At 37.6% G+C, this 23,833-nt stretch overlaps 1 protein-coding gene across 23 annotated transcripts in view; it reads left to right on the plus strand.

The window, feature by feature from the left end:
* The window catches only part of SCEL (sciellin), a 132,998-nt gene extending 113,456 nt beyond the window's left edge, over positions 1 to 19,542 (plus strand). For 12 of the 23 annotated variants that reach the window (XM_032611002.1, XM_032611010.1, XM_032611001.1 and 9 more), the window contains 6 exons: positions 4,227 to 4,319; positions 5,044 to 5,115; positions 6,937 to 7,011; positions 11,193 to 11,301; positions 13,581 to 13,683; positions 15,138 to 19,542. In XM_032611002.1, coding sequence (XP_032466893.1) covers positions 4,227 to 4,319; positions 5,044 to 5,115; positions 6,937 to 7,011; positions 11,193 to 11,301; positions 13,581 to 13,683; positions 15,138 to 15,154 — 469 coding nt within the window. In that variant the 3' untranslated portion in view covers positions 15,155 to 19,542. Of the gene's footprint in view, positions 1 to 4,226; positions 4,320 to 5,043; positions 5,116 to 6,936; positions 7,012 to 11,192 lie in introns of all 23 variants that reach the window. The other 11 variants (XM_032611013.1, XM_032611017.1, XM_032611005.1 and 8 more) reach the window with 6 other exon arrangements.
* The last annotated feature ends 4,291 nt before the right edge of the window (positions 19,543 to 23,833 follow it).

A 23,833-nucleotide genomic window follows, 5' to 3' on the forward strand; every position in this document is an offset into this window, starting at 1 on the left:
AAGAAAAAAAAAAACCAAAAATGTTTATGTAAAGAAATGATATTGTTGATATCAAATGAAGAGAGTAGAAAAGTAGGAAAAGAGCTGGCGCACTGTTTGATCTGTTTTTCATATCTCTTAAAGGCTCTTGCATATAAGAGGTAGGTAGTTTCTTTCTGTTCCCTTAATTCCCCAAATCATCCTCTGCCTTCTCTTTTTGTGATCCCAAGCAAGCCTCTGATAGAATGAGGGAGGATACATTTTCAGTAGGATCCACTATTTTGGGAACAGTATTGGGCTTACAATTAACCAAGCTCATTCAAATATTATTTGGAAATGATCCAGATTAAAAAATGACAAGTAAATGAGGAGGTATAATTAAGGAACTTCTCACTGAATATGACTTGAGAGGTGTTTCAGTTTGAGTTAGGTTTTCTCATGAAACAAGGTTTTATTGGAAAGATTAATGAAGAAATGGAAATTCAAGGACAGGAATGGTAGCATGGCCAGGCTTCACGGAAGCCTGCACTGGAAGGTTGTTCATTCTTGGCCAGAGGACATTCCATCAGGAATCCCCAGACATTAACCTTAGTTCTTGGTCATTGTCAGTTCTTTGTTGGCTTCTGCCTATTTTTCTCCTGCTCTTCCCTCTACCTGTTGTCTTCCTTATTCTCTGCTCTGTAGCTGTTTGATAACCAAGAACTTTAGCTGCCTCTCCTTCCTCGTAACTTCACCTTCCTCTAGCTTTCCAAGGTCTGGCCTCCTTCAGCAAGGCGGTGTGGTTGTGGCCATCTGTGTAGAAGAGGCTGTGGGATGGAAACCACCGTGGCTGGCTGTAATGTGCACACACTCTCCTTTACTTTCCTGCAATTTCATCTGTGCCTCTTTCCTAACATAACCCAACAATCACACGTACATTCACAAATGCACCCCGTCTCTCCAGCGGGATGGTGACCATCACAGTCAGTTACTATGTCTGGAGGCCTTAACCACCACTACAAAATCAGTTGCTCATCCCTGAGTTCTGTGTTCAGATGTTATTCATTCTTCTTCAGTTCTATCCGAATCCTGTACAGGATCTGTCTCCAAATTAAATGGAAAATGTAGATACTGCCCCAGCCCTGAAAGAACAACTGTAATAAAAGTTCTCACGTGAAAAAAAAAAAGTGGAAAAAAGAAATCTCTGGGCCCAATTTTGCACCCATATAATTTTGGCTACAGAAAAGAAACTTTACTTGACTCTCAAAATGGGTAAAAATTTAACAGAAAGAAAATTGAGGGTCAGAGAGTAAGAGACTTGATCAGGTGCAGAAAGTTAGTAAATTAGAGAGGTATCCTGGCCTCAAGTCCTCTCTTTATTTTTCCACAGGAGAATTCTGCTATTTTTAAATTTTATTTATTTTTATTGAAGTATAGTTATTGTACAATGCTGTGTTAGTTTCAAGTGTACAGAAAAGTGACTCAGTTATATGTATATATATATATATATATATATATATATAATATATTCTTTTTCAGATTCTTTTCCATTATAGATATTACAGGATATTGAGTAGACTTCCCTGTGCTATATAGTAGGTCCTTGTTGATTATCTATTTTATATATAGTAGTGTGTATGTGTTAATCCCAAAGTCCTAATTTATCTCCTGCCCCCCCACTCCACTATCCGCTTTGGTACCAATAAGACTTCTTTTTATATATTTAAAACCTGTAATTTTTACAAGAGCTCAAAACCTTGATAGTTTTATAGAAGTAAACCCTATCACATACAACAGTTCAAAATGGTAAACTCTTACTAAGCTTTTAGTCTTCATGCAAAAGAGATTTATAAAGTTTGCAGTGACATGGGTATTTATCAGTTGAAATTATTTTATGCTGTTTAAAGTCAAGTTGCCAATGTTAAGTCAAATAGGACAATGGAAATCTAAATAAGAGTCATAGGCCAATCTGTTAAACTGACACTTGATTTACTTTACTTTGTGAATGTATTCACTTTGTATAGTAATTGGATGTCCACATAGATATATGCTTTCTGATTAGTATATTCACAGAGTTGTACAACCATCACTACAATCACTTTTACAACATTTTCATCACCTCAAAAAGAAACCCAATGCCCAGTAGCAGTCACACATCATTTTCCCCCAACCCCTTAGCTCTGGACGACTACTAAGCTACTTTCTGGCTCTTTAAATTTCCTATTCCGGACATTTCATATAAATGGAATCATAAAATATGTGGTCCTTTGTGACTGGCTTTTTTCACTTAGAATAATGTTTTCAAGGTTCACCCATGTTGTAGCATGTCTCAGTATTCCATTTCTTTTTATTGCCAAATGATATTCTACTGTGTGACTGTACTACATTTTGTTTATCTATTTATCAATTGATGGGCATTTGGATTGTCTCCACTATTGGCTTGTAATTCACTCTTATGAACAATGCCACTATAAACATTCATATATAAGTTTTTGTGTAGTGTGTGTTTATTTCTCTTGGGTAAATACCGAGGGAGTGAAATTGTTGAATCCTACAGTAACTCCATCTGAGGAACTTCCAGACTGTTTTTTAAATCAGCTGTACCATTTGATGTTCTCACTAGCAGTGTATGAAGGTTCTAGATAGTTAAAATTTCAAGGTGAACTTCCACTGCAGAAAACATTTTCTCAAGTGTAATTCCATTTGGAATTTTGTAAGTTCCAACACAATATTTGGTTTTATAGTTTATGGAGTTATTTAATTAAGAAACAAAATTGTGACCGTTGATTGCAAGTTACAATTCAGCAATTTGTTTCAATGAAGGGTAACGTCTTAACAATAAAGCCATCAAGCAAAAAACATTGTCAGTCATAAGTTCTTCTTTAGGAATATTATTCAAGGCATCTAAGGAATAGTTTGGTGGAGAGTTCTCTATTGCACTGGTTCCCACATTTTATTTACATCAGACTCACCTGCTAATCCAGGGCCCACACTTTGAGAACCAGTGCTCTTTTGGGTAAGATGTCAGGCTGCCTCTAAGGTAGTGGTTCTCAATCTTGACTTGTATGTGAGACTTACTGGAGAGGTTTAAAAGACTGCAAATGCCCAAGCCATACGCCAAACCAATTAAACCAAATTCAACATAAGAATTTTGGCAGGACACAGTTCAATCCTTATCAGAACTGTTTACAAATTATTTCACTTTCCTATCTGCAGATTTTGCAAATTGGTGATATTTGATTTTATCTTTCTGAGGACAATACAGACACATTTCACACTCATTGACAACCTTTGTCCTTTGAAACTATTTGCTAAAATTGGGTTTTGTATTATATACTATATGATTTGAATATTTCCAAACAATTCACAGCTAGTTTCATTTTTCTGGAATGACATATTCTAATGATTGTATTAGAAAATCTTCTAATAATATTAATTCTACTTTCTCATTACTTAGTGTCATTTTAACTCAGCTGTAAAACATCTGTTTTGTGAAATATCTGTCTTAAAACTAGAAGATGGTTTTCTGTATGCCAGAGTTGATACTATGTGAACAGATGTTTTCTTCTTCTTTAAGAGCTACCTGGAAATGGAAGGAACAGGCCAGTCAAGAATGATAAATCATGATCAAGATCTAAATCCTCCTCTTGGTCTTTATGTCTCTCCTATATCAGAGTTTACTAACACAGGGGAGGAAAAAGAGCTAAAGCTTTCACTACTCCTGCATTAAAATTTTCCTCTGTCTCATAGGAAAAAGCAAATATGCCTGCACTTTGTTAAGCATAGTGACATTTTTAGATTAGCAGAAATCTAGGTCAAAGTTCTTTTGCAATCTTCAAAGTACTGTTTTCCATTAAAAACAAAATGGAAACTGGAATTTCTCAGAGGAACCCCTGGATAATTTTCATTAAACTGATAAACTGTCAGATATGTTGTACATGAAAAACTTTCTAAGATGGCACTGCTGCTGTGAAAATATTACTGGAACCAATTTCAGATGGTTCCTGCCCTTGGTAAAAAAGTATTCTGTCTTAGTGTTAGATAATGTGACACATGCCTGTAGATGATTCCTAAAGGTAAGATAGTGGTCTCTGTGGAGGAGTAAAGTTGTACATGTATTCTATTTGTGTATCTGTGCAGAAAACAGGCAAACAAGAAAGAGGTTCATTGTATATTTTTAAAAGTTCATTGAACAGAATTTTAATAAAACAAAAACCTTCTATGTGGCCTTGATTTTAAGTGCCAAATATTTGCATTTGCTTTCTCAGGCAAGATGGCCAAGTTAGTGGGTCTACTGAGGCTTTAATCAGCCCATCTTCTAGAACCACTGCCTACTCTTATGAAGCACAGAAGATGCTCAGGTACTGTGGTCAATTATAAAACAACTGACAGGACTATTCTCCTTCTGTTTTTTTTTTTTTCTCCTTCTGTGTTTTAAAGAAAACATCCACATACAACCTGATCCTTCCTTGAAATGCAGAAATTTAAAATTTTACCAGTGGCTAAGCAGGCTTATACAAAGGTGTTGAGTAAACAGCTTGGTCACTGGTAAGTTGTCAATTATGAATAATGAGTGTAAACTGTGATTTTTCCTTAAAAAGTCTATATTTTTTTTAAAAAGCATGATTGAGACATTGGCATTGACATTCTTTAAGTAGATTTAAAGGTTTCATTAAATCAGATGTTATCATGATCGTTAATTAAGGTCCACTTTTTGCTTGAGATTTGTGGGGAAAGCAATGGTTTGGAAATATGAATGGGACATCAGAGAAATAGACACTAAAACATGTTACAGGAATATTCAAAATAATAATCGTGCTCTACAACAGACTTACTGAGTGACCGATTTTCATAATAGTATTCTGGAAGTAGGCCAAGGTACTTCTGGAAGTTAAGACAAAATGGGAGACATAAATAAATTTTGCAGAAATGGATTGATACCACTTTAACATTTGTATTTTAAAGGTAATAGTTTAGAAGGACTATATGAGCATTATTGTTTTCATTGGATTGGATAATTGCCTTGTTAATTTGATTATCCTGTAAACAAACTTTAAACATGAAGTAAAATGGTTTGTATTGCAGCTCCAATGCTGAAACCAGGCATGCAGGACCAAAGGATACTGTTGTGTACACCAGGACGTATGCGGAGAATAGGTACTGGAAATTTATTTGAAGTATTTTGCTATATATATTTTATAATTTTGAAATAATCTGTGTTTAAGAAGGAATGCCATTATTTTAGGGTATGCTTGCTTTTTTCAAATAGCAGAACGTTTAAGAGTATATCAAGTTCTTTATATAAATAAATACATAATTCTTTATAATCTTTCCACTATTAAGTAGTCGTCAAATAATCATACAATTTCACTGAATGGACTAAGAAGTATTTTAATATAACACGTGTATACATAATAGGATAGATATTTGAAAGTTGTCACATAAACATACATGCCCATAATAAGCTTTATAAAATTACACAAGTATTGCTATGCTAATTTGGAGTCACACTTTAATTAAATGGTTCTATCGACTGTTGTTTACCTCTAATCTGAAATAAGGGGTATAACTTTTAGCAAATAAGCTCTGGCCCACAAAATCTGCTGCTTGATGTGATGGATGTTGAGGAGAATGTCAAACAAGGTCAGGGATTCACAAGTCATTCGATTTTGCAGAGTATAAAAACAAGAGTTGGCCTAATTGTGGTGTAGGGTAATGGTGGGGCATTCAGATGTGGATATACGCATGCGTGTGTCAATCATCGCCCATTTCAAAGAGGCCAGAGAGCAGAGTATGGGGGCGGGGCTCCCAGAAATTCGAGGTGCGTTCGATTTGAGCAACCTTGCCCCCAAAAGGGATTCCTCAAACCCCAAAGTAAGTTACCTTGTAAAATGCAACCTCAACTTTGATTTTGCTGCTTAATCCAATTCTCCCTAAAATCTATACCGACAGTGCAGTATGTATTAGACCAGAGGCCCTAGAATCAGAGTTGGGATTGAATCTTAGTTTGTCATTTACTGACTATGTGGCCTCAGCAAAACTACTTAACTTCAGTTTTCTGTCTCAATTCAAGTCTCAATTTTCTGACCAATAAAATGGGAATAATTTTATATGTATCAGGCATAAATATGTGCAAACTTTTATTTGGCATTGTGGGCTATGTGTTCTGTAAAGTAGATTCTATTTCTAACAGCAGTCTGCCTATGGGCAGTTTGGAGGGAGAGAAGGATTTCTCATTAAAAAATCCCAAGTGAGGGCTATGGAGTTATCCTTCACTGTATGAAATAACAGGAACATATTGCTTCTGGTCCTAATATGCTCCCAGGTAGTGTAGGTACTGGGGAAGCATTTATGGACAGTCAGCTGGTTAGTGCACTGCAAACTTCATTTGTCTCCAGGAGAAAGTGACGTTTACAAACTGGAACAGAAAGGGAACAAAGAGGACTTTTAAAAGTTACAATATTTTTGCTTTCATTCTAAATGATTCCTGGATGTTTTCAAGCAAATATAAAAACTTCCAAAGCTTTCTCTAAAAGTTCAGGAGGGTTTCTCTACGTGAATGGTGTCTGTCTATATTTGCCTGCACTGGCTCGTGCTTTGTGTATATTCTTTATGTGAGGCTACAGATAGCTTTCTTTTAGTAAAAATAAGGGAGGTGCAAGTATAAACTTCATGAAAAACAATAACTGCTTTTCCTGCTTACACTTGTTCTTGCACTCTCCTTGCCCCATTCTTTATTTATCTTGGTGAATATGTCAACTTATGTCAACTTGGAGGTTTCTTGCATATCAATAGTTCTCCAGATTTAAAAAAAAAAAAAGAGTCAGTACATTGTCCTGGCTTGTAACATCCCAAAGAATAATAATAATGAGGCTGTGTGAGTGGGTGTGTGTGTGCTTCCTTGCCTGCATAGAGGTATATACTTCAATATTAGGGGAGTAGCCCAATTCTCACATGGCCATATGTGTTTGTTTCTAGTAAATCACCAAAGGATAGATATCAGGAGAGTATCTCTGGAAAATACATACAAACCATTTATTCGACTTCAGATAGGTGAGTATGTCTGTATCTCCATACATAAAAGTATATACACACACACATATAAACATATGTATTTTTATATATTATAGATAATATATATGTGTGTACATACTTTATAAATATACGTTTTATTATGTATGTGTATATGTATTTATATATAATATATATTTACATATCTTCATTATGTATATAGCACTGAAATATATATGTACACATTCTTGTAGTCCATTGAACTTGGAGATGACATTCCTGACAGCGGTTATATTGGTGATTGTATGAGTGGAACAAAGAACAGCAACCTCTGCATCTAGGAATTTGCTCCTTGACTTCCTGGCTGTTGTTCTTTGATTTTGATGTACTTTATTCCAGTAGAGCTTTCTGTGCCTTACAGCTGCCTCCCAGGCAAGTGTCTCTGCTGTTGGTGATCCCAGGAGTCCCCAGTACTGCCACATTATTACCATCTAGGCTTCATTGCATCCCTAGACCGTGCCCTCAGCCCCTCCCTCCTTGCGGTTTTCCAAAGCCAGCTCACCTTACAAACAGCTGCGTGGATGTGCCGCTGTGACCCACTAGGGCCCATGCTCAGTTCCCAGGAAGGAGGTTAGGGTGAGCATCAATTTAGTGCTGGTAAACTGACCTCAGTCTTTTGCTCTTGATTACTCTCTTTTACCATTTTATGCTCAGTCGGGTAAATAGGTGACACTCCTGAGACTGTGACCTGCAGACTTTCAGCGGAGGAAATAAAAATAATTAGCATTTCAGTCCAACCACTGGAAACCAGCTTAATGCAAATGTCTGGTGTTCTATGGAAGGTATTTCTTTATTGCAGGGTGTGGAAATATGGCTCACTGAGGGTCACGACATATCTTTTTTTTTTTTTTTTTTTTTTGCGGTACGCGGGCCTCTCACCGCTGTGGCCTCTCCCGTTGCGGAGCACAGGCTCCGGACGCGCAGGCTCAGCGGCCATGGCTCACGGGCCCAGCCGCTCCGTGGCATGTGGGATCTTCCCGGACCGGGGCACGAACCCGTGTCCCCTGCATCGGCAGGCAGACTCTCAACCACCGCACCACCAGGGAAGCCCCCATATCTTATTTTTTATGCACAGCCTCAGCTTGTAACGCAGTCCTTGGCACCTAACAGATACTCAATAAATTATTCCTGAATAAACAAGCCTATGTTCCATTTACTAAGGGAAACATAGGTGGGCCAGGCATCAGAATTACATCCTCTTTTTGTCACTTTTGTTAAGATCTTCTATTACCAAGGCTCTTCTTAGTGTCTTGCCTTTAAGTCACACCTCTTTGATGTGACTATAGGAGCACCACAAGTATTGCTTAGATAACCAAAACACCAGAGCTAGGTTTTTCATAACGCTCTGAAAAGATCTTTGACTAAGTATGATCTTTTTTTTTTTTTGGTCACAAGGCACAGCTTTGTTCCCTGACCAGGGATCAAACCCAGGTCCCTGGCAGTAAGAGCATGGAGTCCTAGCCACTGGAACACCAGAGAATTCCTGACTAAGTATGATCTTAATAAGGATAACACCAACACCAGAGCTTTCCCTGGGCTCATATTTTTATTGTTAAGGAAGAAAAGCATTCTACATTAAAGTGTTGCTCTCAAAGTGAAGAATTTCTCTCCTGTTCCTCAAGTGATCCTTGAAATTTTTTTAGTCATCAGAGCAAAAGTCAATTCTCCGTTAAAACTGGTTAGTCCAGCAAACTTTTTCTGTTGATCATTGTGTGAAATTAGCTGCATCCCCACAGTTCTTACCTAAGCACATCAATCCCATAACGTGACCAGTGCCCCTTTACAAGGTAAATACCAAATTCCTCTGTACATGATTTATGGGCCTTCAGAATCTGATCCTGCTGAATATTGACTGATGTTCAATCACTGTAGCCACCCTCATTGTGTGGCACCTTGGTACATCCTGTTCACTCTGCTTGGAACCCCTCCATCACGCCCCTCCCCACCTCACTGAGCTCCCCTTGAGAGCTCCTTCACCCTCAAGCTTTAACTCAGATGGCACTTATGCTGACAAGCCTTTCCTGCTTCACCCCAGGGATAAGCTGCTCCACTGGCTGTGTTCTCCTAACTCTTTTCACACATCCATAAATATGTGGTGACCATCCAATCACACACCTGGCTACCCTAGTGGAAAGAAGGCTTCTCATTGGAGGAGACTCTCTCACTCTTCTTTATATTCCCAGCTCCTGTCTCAGTGTCTCTGGAATGGAAGAATGCTAGAGAGTGGCAGTATTTACTCTGGAAGTGCTTACAGTCTAACATGGGAAATTTAAGTGTGTAGGTACCTACGTATGCATATATGTGAAAAATGCATAGGAAACTATTTGCCCGGAATATGTAAGCAAGTACCTAGAGAGATCATTGAAAGAGGGAAATATTTATTTATGTACATAAGGGAAGAAGAGATTACTAGAATGACTGAGAGTATAAAATGAAACAAGGCTTTATCTACTCCAATCCCTTTCCTCTCTTACCCCCTCCTCCCCTCAACTTTCCCTCCTCTCTGCTTCTAGTCCTGCACTCGATGACAGGATCGATTGTGGTTTCTGGGCATGACTAGTTCTTTCTAACCCAGCGAGCCCAGTCAATCTCACAAGCAGGCCCAGGGGTAGCATAGGGCTCTGTGGCCGCTCTGCCTTCATTCAGATCCCGCCTCTGCCACTCACTGGCTGCATGACTTACCCTTCTGTGCCTCAGCTTTCTCTTCTGTAAAATAATGATAAAAATAAGAGTACCTGCTTCTCAGAGATGTTATGAAGAATAAACGAGTTCATATAAGCAAAGTGCGTGGAAAATGCACTGCACGTATTAAGTATATTAGCACTATTAAGTATTAGCTATTTTTGTGTGTGTGTGTGTGTGGTACGTGGGCCTCTCACTGTTGTGGCCTCTCCCATTGTGGAGCACAGGCTCCGGACGCACAGGCTTAGCGGCCATGGTTCACAGGCCCCGCCGCTCCGCGGCATGTGGGATCTTCCCGGACCGGGGCACGAACCCGTGCCCCCTGCATCGGCAGGCGGACTCTCAACCACTGTGCCACCAGGGAAGCCCAAGTATTAGCTATTTTTATTTCACCGCCCCGGTATGTATCCTACTTTGGAAATTTCAGGCTTGTTTGCTAACACCCTGAGACTAGTAAACTCTGCAAGGTGCTAATTAAGACTGTCCTAAGACCTTCCAAATGGAAAAGAATCAAGTAGTTATTGGTCTTTCTTAAGACTCTGGCGTGACCCAAGGTCTTTTGGACTTGCTGATCATTTATTTATTATTGAACATTATTTTTCCAAAATAAATAGCAAAGCTCTTTTTTCCCCATCAAATTTGTGGTGAGATTATATCATATTGGAGAATTTTTGTCATGAAAGGGCCCCCAATATTCTGAGTCTTACAATGACACCAAGAGAAGTGGCATAGGGGAGCGTTTTAGTGACTCTAGACCCTAGAATCTAGGTTATCCATCATTTGTGAATTCACCAACACATTCTTGAATGGATTTCTATTTTTGTCCTATTGAATGTTTTGAGAGTTAAATTTTTATATTAATCTGCAGCATAAATTTTCTATGATATAAGTACATTAATAATTCAAAACCCTCTTCTAGCTTCAAGGGGTACTTACGACCTAGTTCAGTTAGAAAACTGTGAACATCTTTGTCCTGCCCAGATGCACTTTTGATTGCTAATGAATTAATAATCTGAGACTTTCCTTCATGTTAATTCTTTGATATCATTTTGAAATAACTAGAAGAATCAATCACTTATCCTGCTATCCTAGGATAAGTAAATCCTCAGCTTTCCTTGATTTTTACACAATTTACTACAGTATCAACAAAATTAACATATCATTTCCATACGACTTTATGGGGAATACATCTGTCTTTTGCATCATGACAAATGTATTTTATTTATTTATTTTTTTTTATTTTATTTTTTTTTTGTGGTACGCGGGCCTCTCACTGCTGTGGCCTCTCCCGCTGCGGAGCACAGGCTCCGGACGCACAGGCTCAGCGGCCATGGCCCATGGGCCCAGCCGCTCCGCGGCATGTGGGATCTTCCCGGACCAGGGCACGAACCCGCGTCCCCTGCATCGGCAGGCGGACTCTCAACCACTGCGCCACCAGGGAAGCCCGACAAATTTATTTTTAATTGCTTACATCTCTATAGGTCTGTCATTGAAATGGATATGTGCACTTACTGTCGAAAACCCTTGGGCACAGAAGCTAAGATGATTTTAAATGAATTACAAATTTGCTGCCATTCCACTTGCTTCAAGGTAAGGCTATGTTTATTGCATTTAACGCAATATAAAATTGCATAATGATCCATATTAAATGGATCATAATGAAATCCATATTTCATTAAATAATTATTTAATGAAATATATGAGATGAAGTTAAAGCTTTCAGAAACACTGTCATGCACATTAACAATGCACTATTTAAACATTTCTCAGAGTTCTACAGCCTAAACCTCCAAGGTTTATAATTACTCTCTTGGCTTTAGGCTTAAAAGTTGATTATTGACACATTTATAACTCTGACCCTACAGATTGAAATCTGTAAAAAGATAAACACTTGTTCTCTTTAGAAAAGTTTTTGCAGCATTTTCATAAATCATGCATTACACAAAATATATAATGAAATCTGAAAAGGCAAAGAAATTGTTGAGAAGAAAGCTAGCATCTCCTTACGTTATGAAATTAGGACCAATGAGCTTAACAATAGTTGAAACTCAGTCTGCTTTTGAGAGCATGATTAATTCTAATTAAATGTGGCTTAGTATAATAATAAAGCGTACATAGTAGAATATGTCACAGTTTGTGCTTTTATATGCTATTTCTTTTACTTTTCACAAAAACATTCCATAGGTGAACAATATAGATTTTGGTGTAACTGGGTGAGCACTTAACTAGGAACCTGAAGACTTGAGCTGGAGTTCTAACTGACACTAATTGAGGCCATGTGACTTTGGACATCATCTAAATTAGCTTAGCCTCAGTTTCCTCATCTGTAAAATGAAGTAGCTGATTAGACCAGTGGTTTCCAACCCTGGATGCATATTATAATTGTCTGGGGAGATTAGGAGAAAAATAGAATGCTTGGGACCAGCCCCAATTACATCAAGAATCTTAGAGACGACTGCTGGGCATTGGTATTTTTACAATCTCCTTAGATAGATCTAACAGGCAGCCAGTTTAAGAACCACAGCCTAAATCTATGGGTCCCTTCTAGTGCTGATATTCTATGACTGATACAAATTATCTAATTCAGTTAAGTAGATGTAATACTTTGACAATTGATTGCTTCTCCTTAAATTAGCTTCAGAAAGTGACACAAAACAAGAAGAAATATGATGCCTCATTTTGAGCAAACAAAATCCAGAAGGACATCATATATAGAATTCTATATAAAATGTAATCTGAAAATTTCATAATTATTTAATTATGACAGTAAAATTTCCTTTTAATTATTAAGTTTACTCAATGAAACAAAAGTTAGTCTATAGCTCCTCATTTAAAATTATTATGCAGAAAGTTTTTTAAAAGAAGAAAATTCTCCTGATTATTGCTTTTGGTAAATAGGAATAATTTCCATTTATTATATTTTGGATGATTTATTTCCATTTTCAATTTAATTATAAAATACTACTGAGAATAAAAATGTCCCCACACTCCTAGGAAAAGAAAGATTATTCTATAGCCATAATAATAGAGAACCATCTGAACTGGCTTAAACATGTCAAACTGATCTATGACAATTTGCGTCAGTGAACTTGAAAGTCAGCCAGTTGGCAGTGAACTTGCTCCAGTGAGCACAGGTCTAAGGCAGATGTCAACCCTTTCCTTCCTCTTTAACCAACACAACTTGAAACAAACTTCCCCCTAAACCCTGCATAGGATCAGAAGTTCGTTTTGCTCAATGACGCTATACCCGGACAGCATAGCTCTCCCTTAGTAAGCAAACAATAAATGCACTTTGTGTTTTTGTTTGCAATATCCAGTGGTGATCTTGTCTTTGGCATAACCAATTTCTGAAAATGTATATCTACTCTGTTGTGAGTTACGTAGAGACTTCAGTGGTATGTATGCCCTGAAATGCACACCTCCATAGTAGAGAGATTTATGAGAGGATTTATTTGAAAAGTTCGGTGTGTGGATCACAGACAAGTAAGTATACTCTTATTTTCCCTCTGGGTTCTCTTGAGGCTTCATCTGAGTGTTGCTATGAAGGATGGTACTGAATAAAGTAAAAGTTTTGTTTGTTTTTTTTGTTTTGTGGTACGCGGGCCTCTCACTGTTGTGGCGTCTCCCTTTGCGGAGCACAGGCTCCGGACGCGCAGGCTCAGCGGCCATGGCTCACGGGCCCAGCCGCTCTGCGGCGTGTGGGATCCTCCCGGACCGGGACACGAACCCGTGTGCCCTGCATCGGCAGGCAGACTCTCAACCACTGCGCCACCAGGGAAGCCCCCAAAAGTTTTTTTTTTTTTTTTTAATCCTGTTACGCCAAGAATCTAAACTTCATATATAATGTAAACTTTATACATTCTGTTTAGTGTGAAATATGCAAACAACCTTTGGAAAACCTACAAGCCGGTGACAATGTTTGGATTTATAAGCAGAAAATACATTGTGAATCTTGCTACTCTCAAGTTGTAGGTAAGTGTTAAGCTCTGTAAGGAACCATCACTAACATTAATGAACTTTTAATGTTGATGAAAGATCTCAAAACTAAAAAGTATTTTCTTAATTATATTAAAAATTCAGCTGCAGATAACACGGTGGCATTTCACTTTATGGTATAAAAATCAGTCAACATTTATATTTTCTTCTGATGTCAGACCAGACATAGATACAACTAAGCAAAAGTCATTTATTTTAGGAAATTTTCTCCAAACAAAATCAGATTTTCTTTGCTCTACTGATCGGTGGAGTTGAAGTGCATTTCTGTGAATGACCTTTGCATTTGCACTGGAATATACTGTTTTTAAACGTAATTTGGTTATTATACTAAATGCCTTTTAATGTTATTTTTAAACAGAAAATTTAGAGTTAATGGTGTACAATTCTATATTAATGTTATTTTTAAACGGAAAATCTAGAGTTAAGGGTGTACAATTCTATATTGCATATAACATTTGAGTATTTTTTTTTACCTTTAAGACCAACTTTACTATAATTTGGATACCTAATTAGCATAAATGTTGTGAGAAGAAACATTAAGGGTCTGCATTTTTAACTCATATTTTCAATAAGCTTAGCATGAAAGCTGTAGAAGTTGATTTAAAAGATGTGTACAGTGCACAGTAAGCTAGCAATATAAAATCCTATGAAACTTCATTGTAAAGCTAGTATCAACATTTAATTTTTGCTTCAATAGTAAGTAGGTAGAATAACCATGATGATATTGGGGAGCTGGTCAACAGCACTGTGTGAAAGGCAAGTTGCCTGCTGGTGGTGAATGAAAAAGGAGCATTTGCGATTTTTACACGGGATCCAAAATATGGAATTTAAAGACAAATGTGTGATATTAATGAGGTACTGAGAGGCTACATCTGGAAAATACTCTGAAAAATATTCAGAAAGCCATGTTCCATCAGGCTGCAGAATCAATGACAAGAACAAAGCTAATTATATTCATACTTTGCCTTCTATTTTCTGCTTTCCCCAGCCAGTTCTCATATTTCTTTTTTTTTTTTCCTAATCGAGCAGCCTTATCAGGATCCATTGTTACATCAAGGGGCCTTGATGTGCATGGTGCAGCTCTAAAACTTTCAGTCCCGGGAGTCCATGATACGGTTTAGGAGATGTGGTTACCAAAACACTCAGAAGTCTTTGTGTTTTCTTCCCGGTGTGCATTTTTACAGTATATTTAAGTTGTCAAGACATGACTCTCAAGCATGTCATAAATATGAGTACAGGGCATTGGTACTTTGTATTCATGGTATGACGAAAAGCCATGCCACAGTGATGAATGCAGTAGGAGGTGAAAGTAAAATGCTTAACCCACCACTACCCCCTTGATGAGTAATTATTTATTTTTAAAACTTTAGTTATAGTCTTATTTTTGTACTGAATTTGTATATCTAACTTATTTTCTTTAAATTTTTCAGCAAAGTGGATTCAGTAATTCTGGCACATGAAAATCAAGACGAAAGCATTCACTAAGGAGTTAAAATTTTTATTATAAGAACATATAATCTAGAAAAGCTTTTACACCAAAGATTGACTCTGGTATAGAATTAAACAAGTCTGCTATTGCATAAATAATCTAATTGCCTCCACTAAGGTCACATACATAAAGGGAACCATCTGGTATCTGGTTAGATTTAGAGATCAAAAATTCAAGTGGTTCTAGCACCCAGTGTCAAAGGAAGCATGCTTCTGTTGGCAGTGAGCATTGCCAGCCTTCACCAGGTCCATCTCTGCTCAGCAGTAGACTGTGTGTCACGGTTTCCATTATAGACAAATTTACCATCCTCTCACCTTTGTTTCCCTAAGAATTGGGATTTACAGACGTTATTGAAGTCTTGATAAAACTGTCATGGGAGCAAGATATGTTTCATTTATGTACAAAAGTAATGTTGATAGAAATTTTGGCAGAAAGATAAAGTTTGGCAGAAAGATGTTAACGTATAAAGTTGTATGGACCTCAGAAAATCACTTAAACCTTTCAGATTTCTGTGCTATTATCTGTAACATGAGGGCCAATGGACAAAATGATTTCTAAGGTCGCTTTCTGCTCCAAAATTATCGGATTCTAAAGCAAGTTTTTGTTTGCTCTTTAGAAACATACCTGAATCTGTGTTTGTTAGGCCTATTGAACTAGATAGGATATCTGAACAATTTAACCTTGGTATCATCCTTCAGTTTATCACTGGTACAAGTTTTATAGAATGTGTTTTAAAAACAGAAAGACCTGCATTTATGGGTAATGGGTAAAATCATATGACATGGTGTTTATGTAATTTGTCAGGTTTTCTTTGCGTGCACTTCAAAATCTGGATTCATAAATGATCTATGAGAAATAATGAAAGTTATGGACTACAAAGACATGTTCTTTCGCATGCATATCTATTCCTATTACATAGCACTTTATATTTACAGATGGCTTATAAAAATAAATGAACTGTCAGTTACACAGAATCTTCTTGTACCGTGTCTATAAATGTTACTCACTGACATTGATATGTCAGTTATATGATCATAATTTATTAGATTCTGTGCCATGCTGCTTAAAGTAATTTTTTAACTGCTCAATCTATAACTTTGATTTTTAAAGAGCTTTTTCTTAAGGAATTGAAAATTCAGTAATCTTGTCAGGAACTATTATTATTATTAAAATTGAGACATTGCACTTATAAACTACTTTATATGCACATAGCAATTGCTTCTCAAAGGAAAGCATATGGAACATTGAGAGAGGGTGGAATTCTAAGGGAGTTTAAGGCAGTTGTAAAAAACTGACAAACTAGGGAGATTAAAAGATAATCATGTATTTTCTAAATGTTGATAAATGTAGAGTTATTCTTCTGTATAATGATTTCAAGCATCTGTTCCTCTTAGACACTGGTCCACAAAGTGTTAAACACTAATGCTTATTAAAATACAGAAATGTGTAATCATTGTCCTATGGAGAGGGAACCAGAAAAAACAATTAATAATAATTTGATATTCATTAATTCATGCTTGATGAGAAGCGGTGGTAATTGAGCCATATGTTTTATTGTTCTCTTATTACATGCTATCAGACTGGATCAAAAGAAATAATTTTCTTAGAGTTGGAATTTGTGGCAGGAAAGGACGAATGAAATAGTATCCCTCTCTTTTATATAAAGTGTATTAACATCTCAATGCCTTTGTAGTAATTAAAAATCATTTGAATATCATTTTTAAAGGATTCTACTGTTGAATGCTTAATTTAAAAAAAAACCTAAAAGGAACGTAATTCTCACTTTTCTGTAGCTGTTTAATGGACCCTTTCTTCTACAATAATGTATTAAATTAAACCAAAAGCTGTTGTAAAAATGGAATAAATACAGAGTGGAGAGAGAAGGGCTTCTGATTTACCAAGTCTGCCTCATCATGTCTGGGATTACTTGCACCATAGGAATGACAGATTCCTAAAACAGTTCGTAAGATCTCATTTTTTTTTTTTGCAGCTAACTAATTATGCTATGATTGGCATACTTTTCCTGGACACAACTGCCTAAATCTCAGAATACCAGGCCCTGAATTCTATTACAAATGAAGAGATGTCTCTAAAAAATAATTAATCGCTCCACTATGAGAGTATCCTTCTAAAAAGCAAAACAAAGATATATCTAGTAATCTTGGAAATAGAATTTGTTAAAAACCTTTTTTCTTTTACTAAGGCCAAGAAATAAAAATTTATTCAAGAAGTAATCTATGCATCCTTAATTGTTTGATTGCAATCACTCCTATAATTAGATAGGAGTGATGAGACAGTCCAGTTCTCACTGCTGGGGCACTCTCTGACTTGTTTACTATGATAGAAAATCATGAGTGTTTGGAACATTTTCCTATTCAGCTTGATTCAGAGCTCTACCAAAACAAGTGACCGTTTGGTCTACGTAGAGGCAAACTTACCATGATGATGTTGATTTTTTTGTTGTTGTAGTTGTTACTACTGAATATACTGGTTATTTGGTACAATGTAAATAAATTGTTTTTAGCATTCCACCTATTCCATAGCACTCAACAGTTCCCAGAGGCACCCATAAATATCTGTATTAACTTGGATAGGCCATTTCCCTCATGGGTCAATTTCCTGCTACTTAAAATGTGGGATTGAGAACATTGGCTTGCTATTGTACCCACCAGTGCAAACACTGCAAGAATCTATGAATCTATTCCTGCTGCTTACCCCATTCTTAGATTATCTCTTTTGTTAGATGCCTAAGAGTTGGTGAATGTTTTGAATGTGCTGCAGAATTGCATGTTAACTTTGTCACAACACAAAGTGAATTCTGGATCGTGTTTACTGGATCTTTGTCCTGCCATTTGAGACGTATGGCTTCTGAGATAGTACTGAAATGTTCAGATGTCTCCTGAGTTAGGTAATGGTTTCCATTTTTTCACTAGAAGAGAGGAAACTGATCATTATCATTGCCTTATAAATGTCATCTGGGAAAGATATTTTAACTTCATTGCCTCTTTGAAACATGCTTCTCATTAATACATTGAAATGCCCAATCATTCTAGACTCTGTAGGAAAAAATGCATTGTTCATAATCTACTGTCACTCATTCATTCACTCATTCATTTGTTCTGTTATCCAATAATTTAAAAATCTTCATTGAGAAACTGTGTTCCAGATCTGAGTGATAACAAAAATAACCAAGGCTCCTGCCCTCATGGAACTTAAATTCTAAAGGAAGGGTGGAGGCACAGTTTGAAAGACAAAAAATAAATAAACACGATAATTTCTGAAAGTAAATAAGACCAGGAAGGAAATAAAATGCAGCGACTAGGTCAAGGGGTAGTATTTAAAAATAATGTTGTCAGATGATATTTCAAATAAGAGCTGAATGATGAGAAGGAACCAGGCTGGGGAAAAGCACTCCAGGAGGAGACGTTTTAGGATCAGCCAAAATCAGACCACTTTCTGGGCTAAATGTGTCCGTGCTTCTCTTAAACACGAGATAGAAGTTCACAGATGCCAAGAGACAGAGAATAGTCAAAGCATTTTTAAGCTTCCTCTATTCCTCACGCAAAACAATATTCAGATATTACCTAGATAGCTTTCAGCTCTCTGCCAACGGGTGGGTTACAGCAAATGGCTACTTTGTCCTAGTCCTCAGGCTGAAGTTGCTCACTTGGATAAAGGAGTGACTTTGTCAAAGGTGGTTCTGAACCAGCGTTCACCTGAAGTAGAAACAATGGGCCAGGCATGATGTTTCCTCACCTCATTTGAGGCAGCACTCAGGATCAAATTCCTTTCTGTTTTCCAAATAGAAACAGTAAACAATTAGGCAGCATAATTTCAGATCTAGAAGAGACTTCCCACAGGAATTTTATGAATGTTACATGTTCTTGTCCTTTGTTGCAATATGAATAATGTATCTGGTGGAAAGGAACATTTAGATCTTGATATAACTTTCTTGACAGGCACAATTTGTTAATTTTATCTCCTTTCCCAAGAGAAAAGGAAAGATCATGAACTTCAAGGACCCTTCAGGCCCATAAAGGCAAACTGGATTGAAAGTCTCCCACAAGAAAGTGTTTAGTCCCTAAGGCAAGTGCAGCTTTGATGTGATTTAAAGAGATCACAGGAAGATTGCCAGGAGGCTGGAATTAGTGAACACAAAGAGATGAGGTTGAAGAAGCAGGCAAGATACAGGCCATGGTTGTTTCCTAATGGATTATTAAAAATATAGATTATCAAATGAGTGGTGGCATTTCATAAAATTCATTTATGCCTTTTAAATTTGTGTCATTAAAATATTATTGACTACTGTTGGTTTCATGAACAGATTAAAATTATTTTGAGACAAATACAGTCTACTGATTTTTGACAAAAGCACGAAGACAATTCAATGGAGAAAGAATAGTCTTTTCAACAAATGGTGCTGAGATAATTGGACACCCATATGCAAAAAAGAAAAGAAAAGTACCTAAACCCAGACTTTACATCTTTTACAAAAATTAACTCAAAATGGGTCATAGACTTAAATGTAAAATGCAAAACCATAAAACTTCCAGAAGAAAAAGTAGGAGAAAAACAACATGACCTTAAACATGGTGAAGAGTTTTTGGATGTAACATCAAAAGCACAATCTATAAAAGAAATTTCAGTCAGCTTTATTAAAATTAAAAACTTCTGCTCTGTGAAAGGCACTGTTAAGAGAATGAAAAGATAAGCCACAGACTGGGAGAAAATATTTGCAAAGTAGATATCTGATAAAGAATTTGTCCTCCATACCAAAGAACTCTTAAAACTAAACAATAAGGAAACAAAAAACTTATTTTAAAAAATGGGCAAAAGATCTAAACAGACACCTAACCAAAGAAGATGGCAAATAAACATATGAAAGCTACTCAACATCACTTTTCATTAAGGAAATGCAAATTCAAACATGGATAAGGTACTACTTTATGCCTATTAGAATGGCTAAAAACTGAGCATGCCAATTGCTGGCAAGGATGCAGAGCATCAGGAACTCTCATTCATTGATGGTGGGAATGCAAAATGGTACAGCCGCTTGGGAAGACAGTTTGGCAGTTTCTTAACAACGCTTAACATATTCTTTCACATAATTCAGCAGTTGTGCTCCTAGGTTTCTACCCAACTAATTTGAAAATTTATGTCCATTCAAAAAGCTGCATGTAAATGTTTAGAGCAGTTCTATTTATAATCATCAAAAACTGGAAGAAACCAAGAGGCCCTTCAATAAACAAATGTCTTGACAAAACTGTGGTACATCCATACAATGGAGTAATAGTCAGCAGTGAAAATGAATGAACTATCAAATCTGCAGAAACATGGATACTTCTTAAAAGCATATTGCTAAATGAAAAAAGCCGGTCTGAAAAGGGCTCCATACTATGTGTTCCACTTATGTGACATTCTGGAAAAGGCAAAACCATGGAGACAGTAAGTAGATTAGTGATTGCTGGGGCTTCAGGAGGAGTGGGCCTGGGGAGATGAAGAGCTGAGTAGGTGAAGCACGGGGAATTTTTTTTTTTTTTGCGGTACGCAGGCCTCTCACCGTTGCGGCCTCTCCCGTTGGGGAGCACAGGCTCCAGACGCGCAGGCTCAGCGGCCATGGCTCATGGGCCTAGTCGCTCCGCGGCATGTGGGATCTTCCCAGACCGGGGCACGAACCCGTGTCCCCTGCATCGGCAGGCGGACTCTCAACCACTGAGCCACCAGGGAAGCCCAACATGGGGAATTTTTTTAGTGCACTCGAACTATACTGTATATTGCAATGGTAAATACATGACACTATGCACTTGTCAAAACCCACAGAACTTAGCAGTACAAAGAATGAACCTTAATATATGCAAATTTTAAATCTCATTTAGGTGTTCAGGGGCAAGGGATCCCAGGATGGAATGCAGAGTGTTGCAAAAGGATCCAATGGTATTGCAAATGTATGAAACAGTCTCAGTAAGGGGGGTGAGGGGAAAAGGGGCTGACCTTAGTAGCTCTGAAAATGAGTGAACAGTAACTTTGGAAATGAATGGAGTGTGTAAGACTAAAGACACAGCAACTGTACAGATCACTGTACTCCAGTTGACCAAGTTGTTTTTCATGGAGTACAGGTTAACAATTCTGAAACCACTACACATACATATATACTGGAATTGAATAATTCAGTAAATAGACAGTGGTTGGTGGGAGCCACATTTCTTACCGTTGGAGTGGGAGGTTACAGATAAGAAGGGGAAGAGACAGGTATGGTCCCTGTGGTAATGAGTGAGTTAGAGACATCAGTATGATTTCGTGTTTAGTTTAATATAGATACAGATGGTTACACATAGAAATATCTAAAGGTATGTGCATTTACATGTGTTCGTATACACACATATATTTTCTTGCTCTGTCAGCTGACAGAGCCTAGAAGCAATGAATCCAGATCTTGATTTTTTTTAATACCATTCTCCAATAAAAGTGACCAAGACTCCTTGGAGAAATGGCTGGTTCTAGGGCTGGGGCAGGATGTAGAGAAGATGAACCCGGAGCATCTTATAGTGCCAGGAAATAAGGAAGTGCTCAAACATATACATGCACACACATATGTACACACAAATGATGTGGATAAGTCAGAGGGACATAAGTGTCAATTGAAAGCGCTCCCAATGGCCAAAGCTGGTATTTGGGCAACTAAATAAATAATTTAGCATTGAATTATAACCCAAAGTATAAAATAAAGATTTGTGAGTCTGTGCTGGCATCAATAAACATTTGAAAAAATAAATAATGGAGGAGACACAAATCTCCCATGCAGAATTCCAAATAATTTATATAGCTACTCCATCCTCAAGGAGGTAGAACATAACTCTTCACTTCATGTGTGTGGGCTACATAGTGCATATCTTCCAGACCACAGTATGGGATGAGGAAAAAAGAGTAACTTTATGGAGGAGGGACCTGACAAACACTACCTCAGAAAGGTAATCAAGATTAACGTCAATAATAATTAATGGTATTACTAGCATGTACTTGATAGGATGTGATAAAAATAGCACAATATCTCTGTAACCTTCTTCCCCAAAACCCAGAACTCCAGTCTAATCATGAGAAAAGCACACATCTTCATTGCGGAGACAATACTCCTCAAAACTAACAAAGGCATCAAAAATTTAAAAGTCCGAGACACCATCATAGCAAAAAAAGAGCCTGAGACATGACAACTAAATAGTTCCTGGATGAGATCCTGGAACAAAAAAAGGACCTTAAGTCAAAACTAAAGAATTCTGAATAAAATATAGGCTCTAGTGTTGCTTTTCCTTTCTTTCTTTCCTTTTTGTTTTTTTTTAAAGAAAGGCAGACTGCCACATGCAGACTCATTAGGATGTGTCTGGAGTCCTGGAAGTTTGGCTACCCTACATTCTCCTACAAATGGACCTTGAGATCTTGTGTGCAGGTTCTAGCAGGGGAGCACAGCAATTAGTAGACCCTTGACCCAAGAACGGTCCTCCTCTATCGGGGAAGGCCGACCAAGTGGGCAGTTTTGGGAGGGACACATATGGAGCAATGAGGGAGGGAGGTCACCTTCCTAGCCAGCAAGATCAGCCACATCAATCCTGGCGATCAATAGGGTGACAGATGTCGCAGCCAGATCACGCTCATATCTAAGGCTTTAGTTTATAATTGATTCATGAATTGTGACAAAGCTACCATGCTAATGTAGGATGTTAATAACAGGTGAAACTCTGTGTGAGATGTATGGGAACTCTGTATTATCTTCACAATTTTACAGTAAGTCTAAAACAACTCTAAAGTACACTATTTTTTAATAAATTAAGTTATTAAAACCCTACTATAGCTCACTAATGCTGGGCATGTAAATATCGTCAAATGAGAGATATGGGGTTAGAATACAGACTAAGCTTCGAAACAATGAAATCTAGAAAGACAAGGGTTCCAAACACATGGAAATTTCTTTCTCTTCCACATGACAGCCCTGTGTTAGGTTGTGGTCCAGAAAAGGTGAGCAGAGCAGCTCTAATCCAGGGTTGCTGACTCCTTCTGTCCTGTTACTCTGCCATGCCCTAAGGGGCTGCTTTTACTCCAGGATCAAAGCAGGCTCACCAGCATTGTTTCCACCTTCCAGCTCCATGGAAGGGAGAGTGGAGACAACCACCTTCCTTTTTTTTTTAAAGATGTGGCACAAAACTTTCACAAAACACTCCTACTTGCATCCCTTTTGAAATAAATTGGGACTCCTGGCTAGGTGGATTGCACAGGAAAATGAACTGTAATCTCTAGCCATGAGTGCCAATTAAATCTGAAGGGTTTCTATTACTAAAGGAAGAAGCCAGAATAAAACTAGTATCCATTACAAATCTCTCCCGGCTTCCTGCTCAATTATCCAAGCGCACCTTTGTTCCCATACACAGAGCACACCCCTCAAAGGGGTACATCCTGAAATCCCATTTGATCACTCATCCAGCTCAGAGGCCAGGAATTCTGGTTGACTCTGTGTTGTCTGTCAGGTCCTGATACGACCCCCTCCAGTGCAGGGACCCATAAACAGAAAGGCCATGATCTATCCCCCAACCAGCCAATACACAATTGTGGAGTAGAAACGAGGTAATCACAGGCAAAACTCTCATTCAG

Source organism: Phocoena sinus, chromosome 18 (assembly GCF_008692025.1).
Source record: "Phocoena sinus isolate mPhoSin1 chromosome 18, mPhoSin1.pri, whole genome shotgun sequence".
In the NCBI taxonomy this organism is placed as follows: Eukaryota; Metazoa; Chordata; class Mammalia; order Artiodactyla; family Phocoenidae; genus Phocoena; species Phocoena sinus.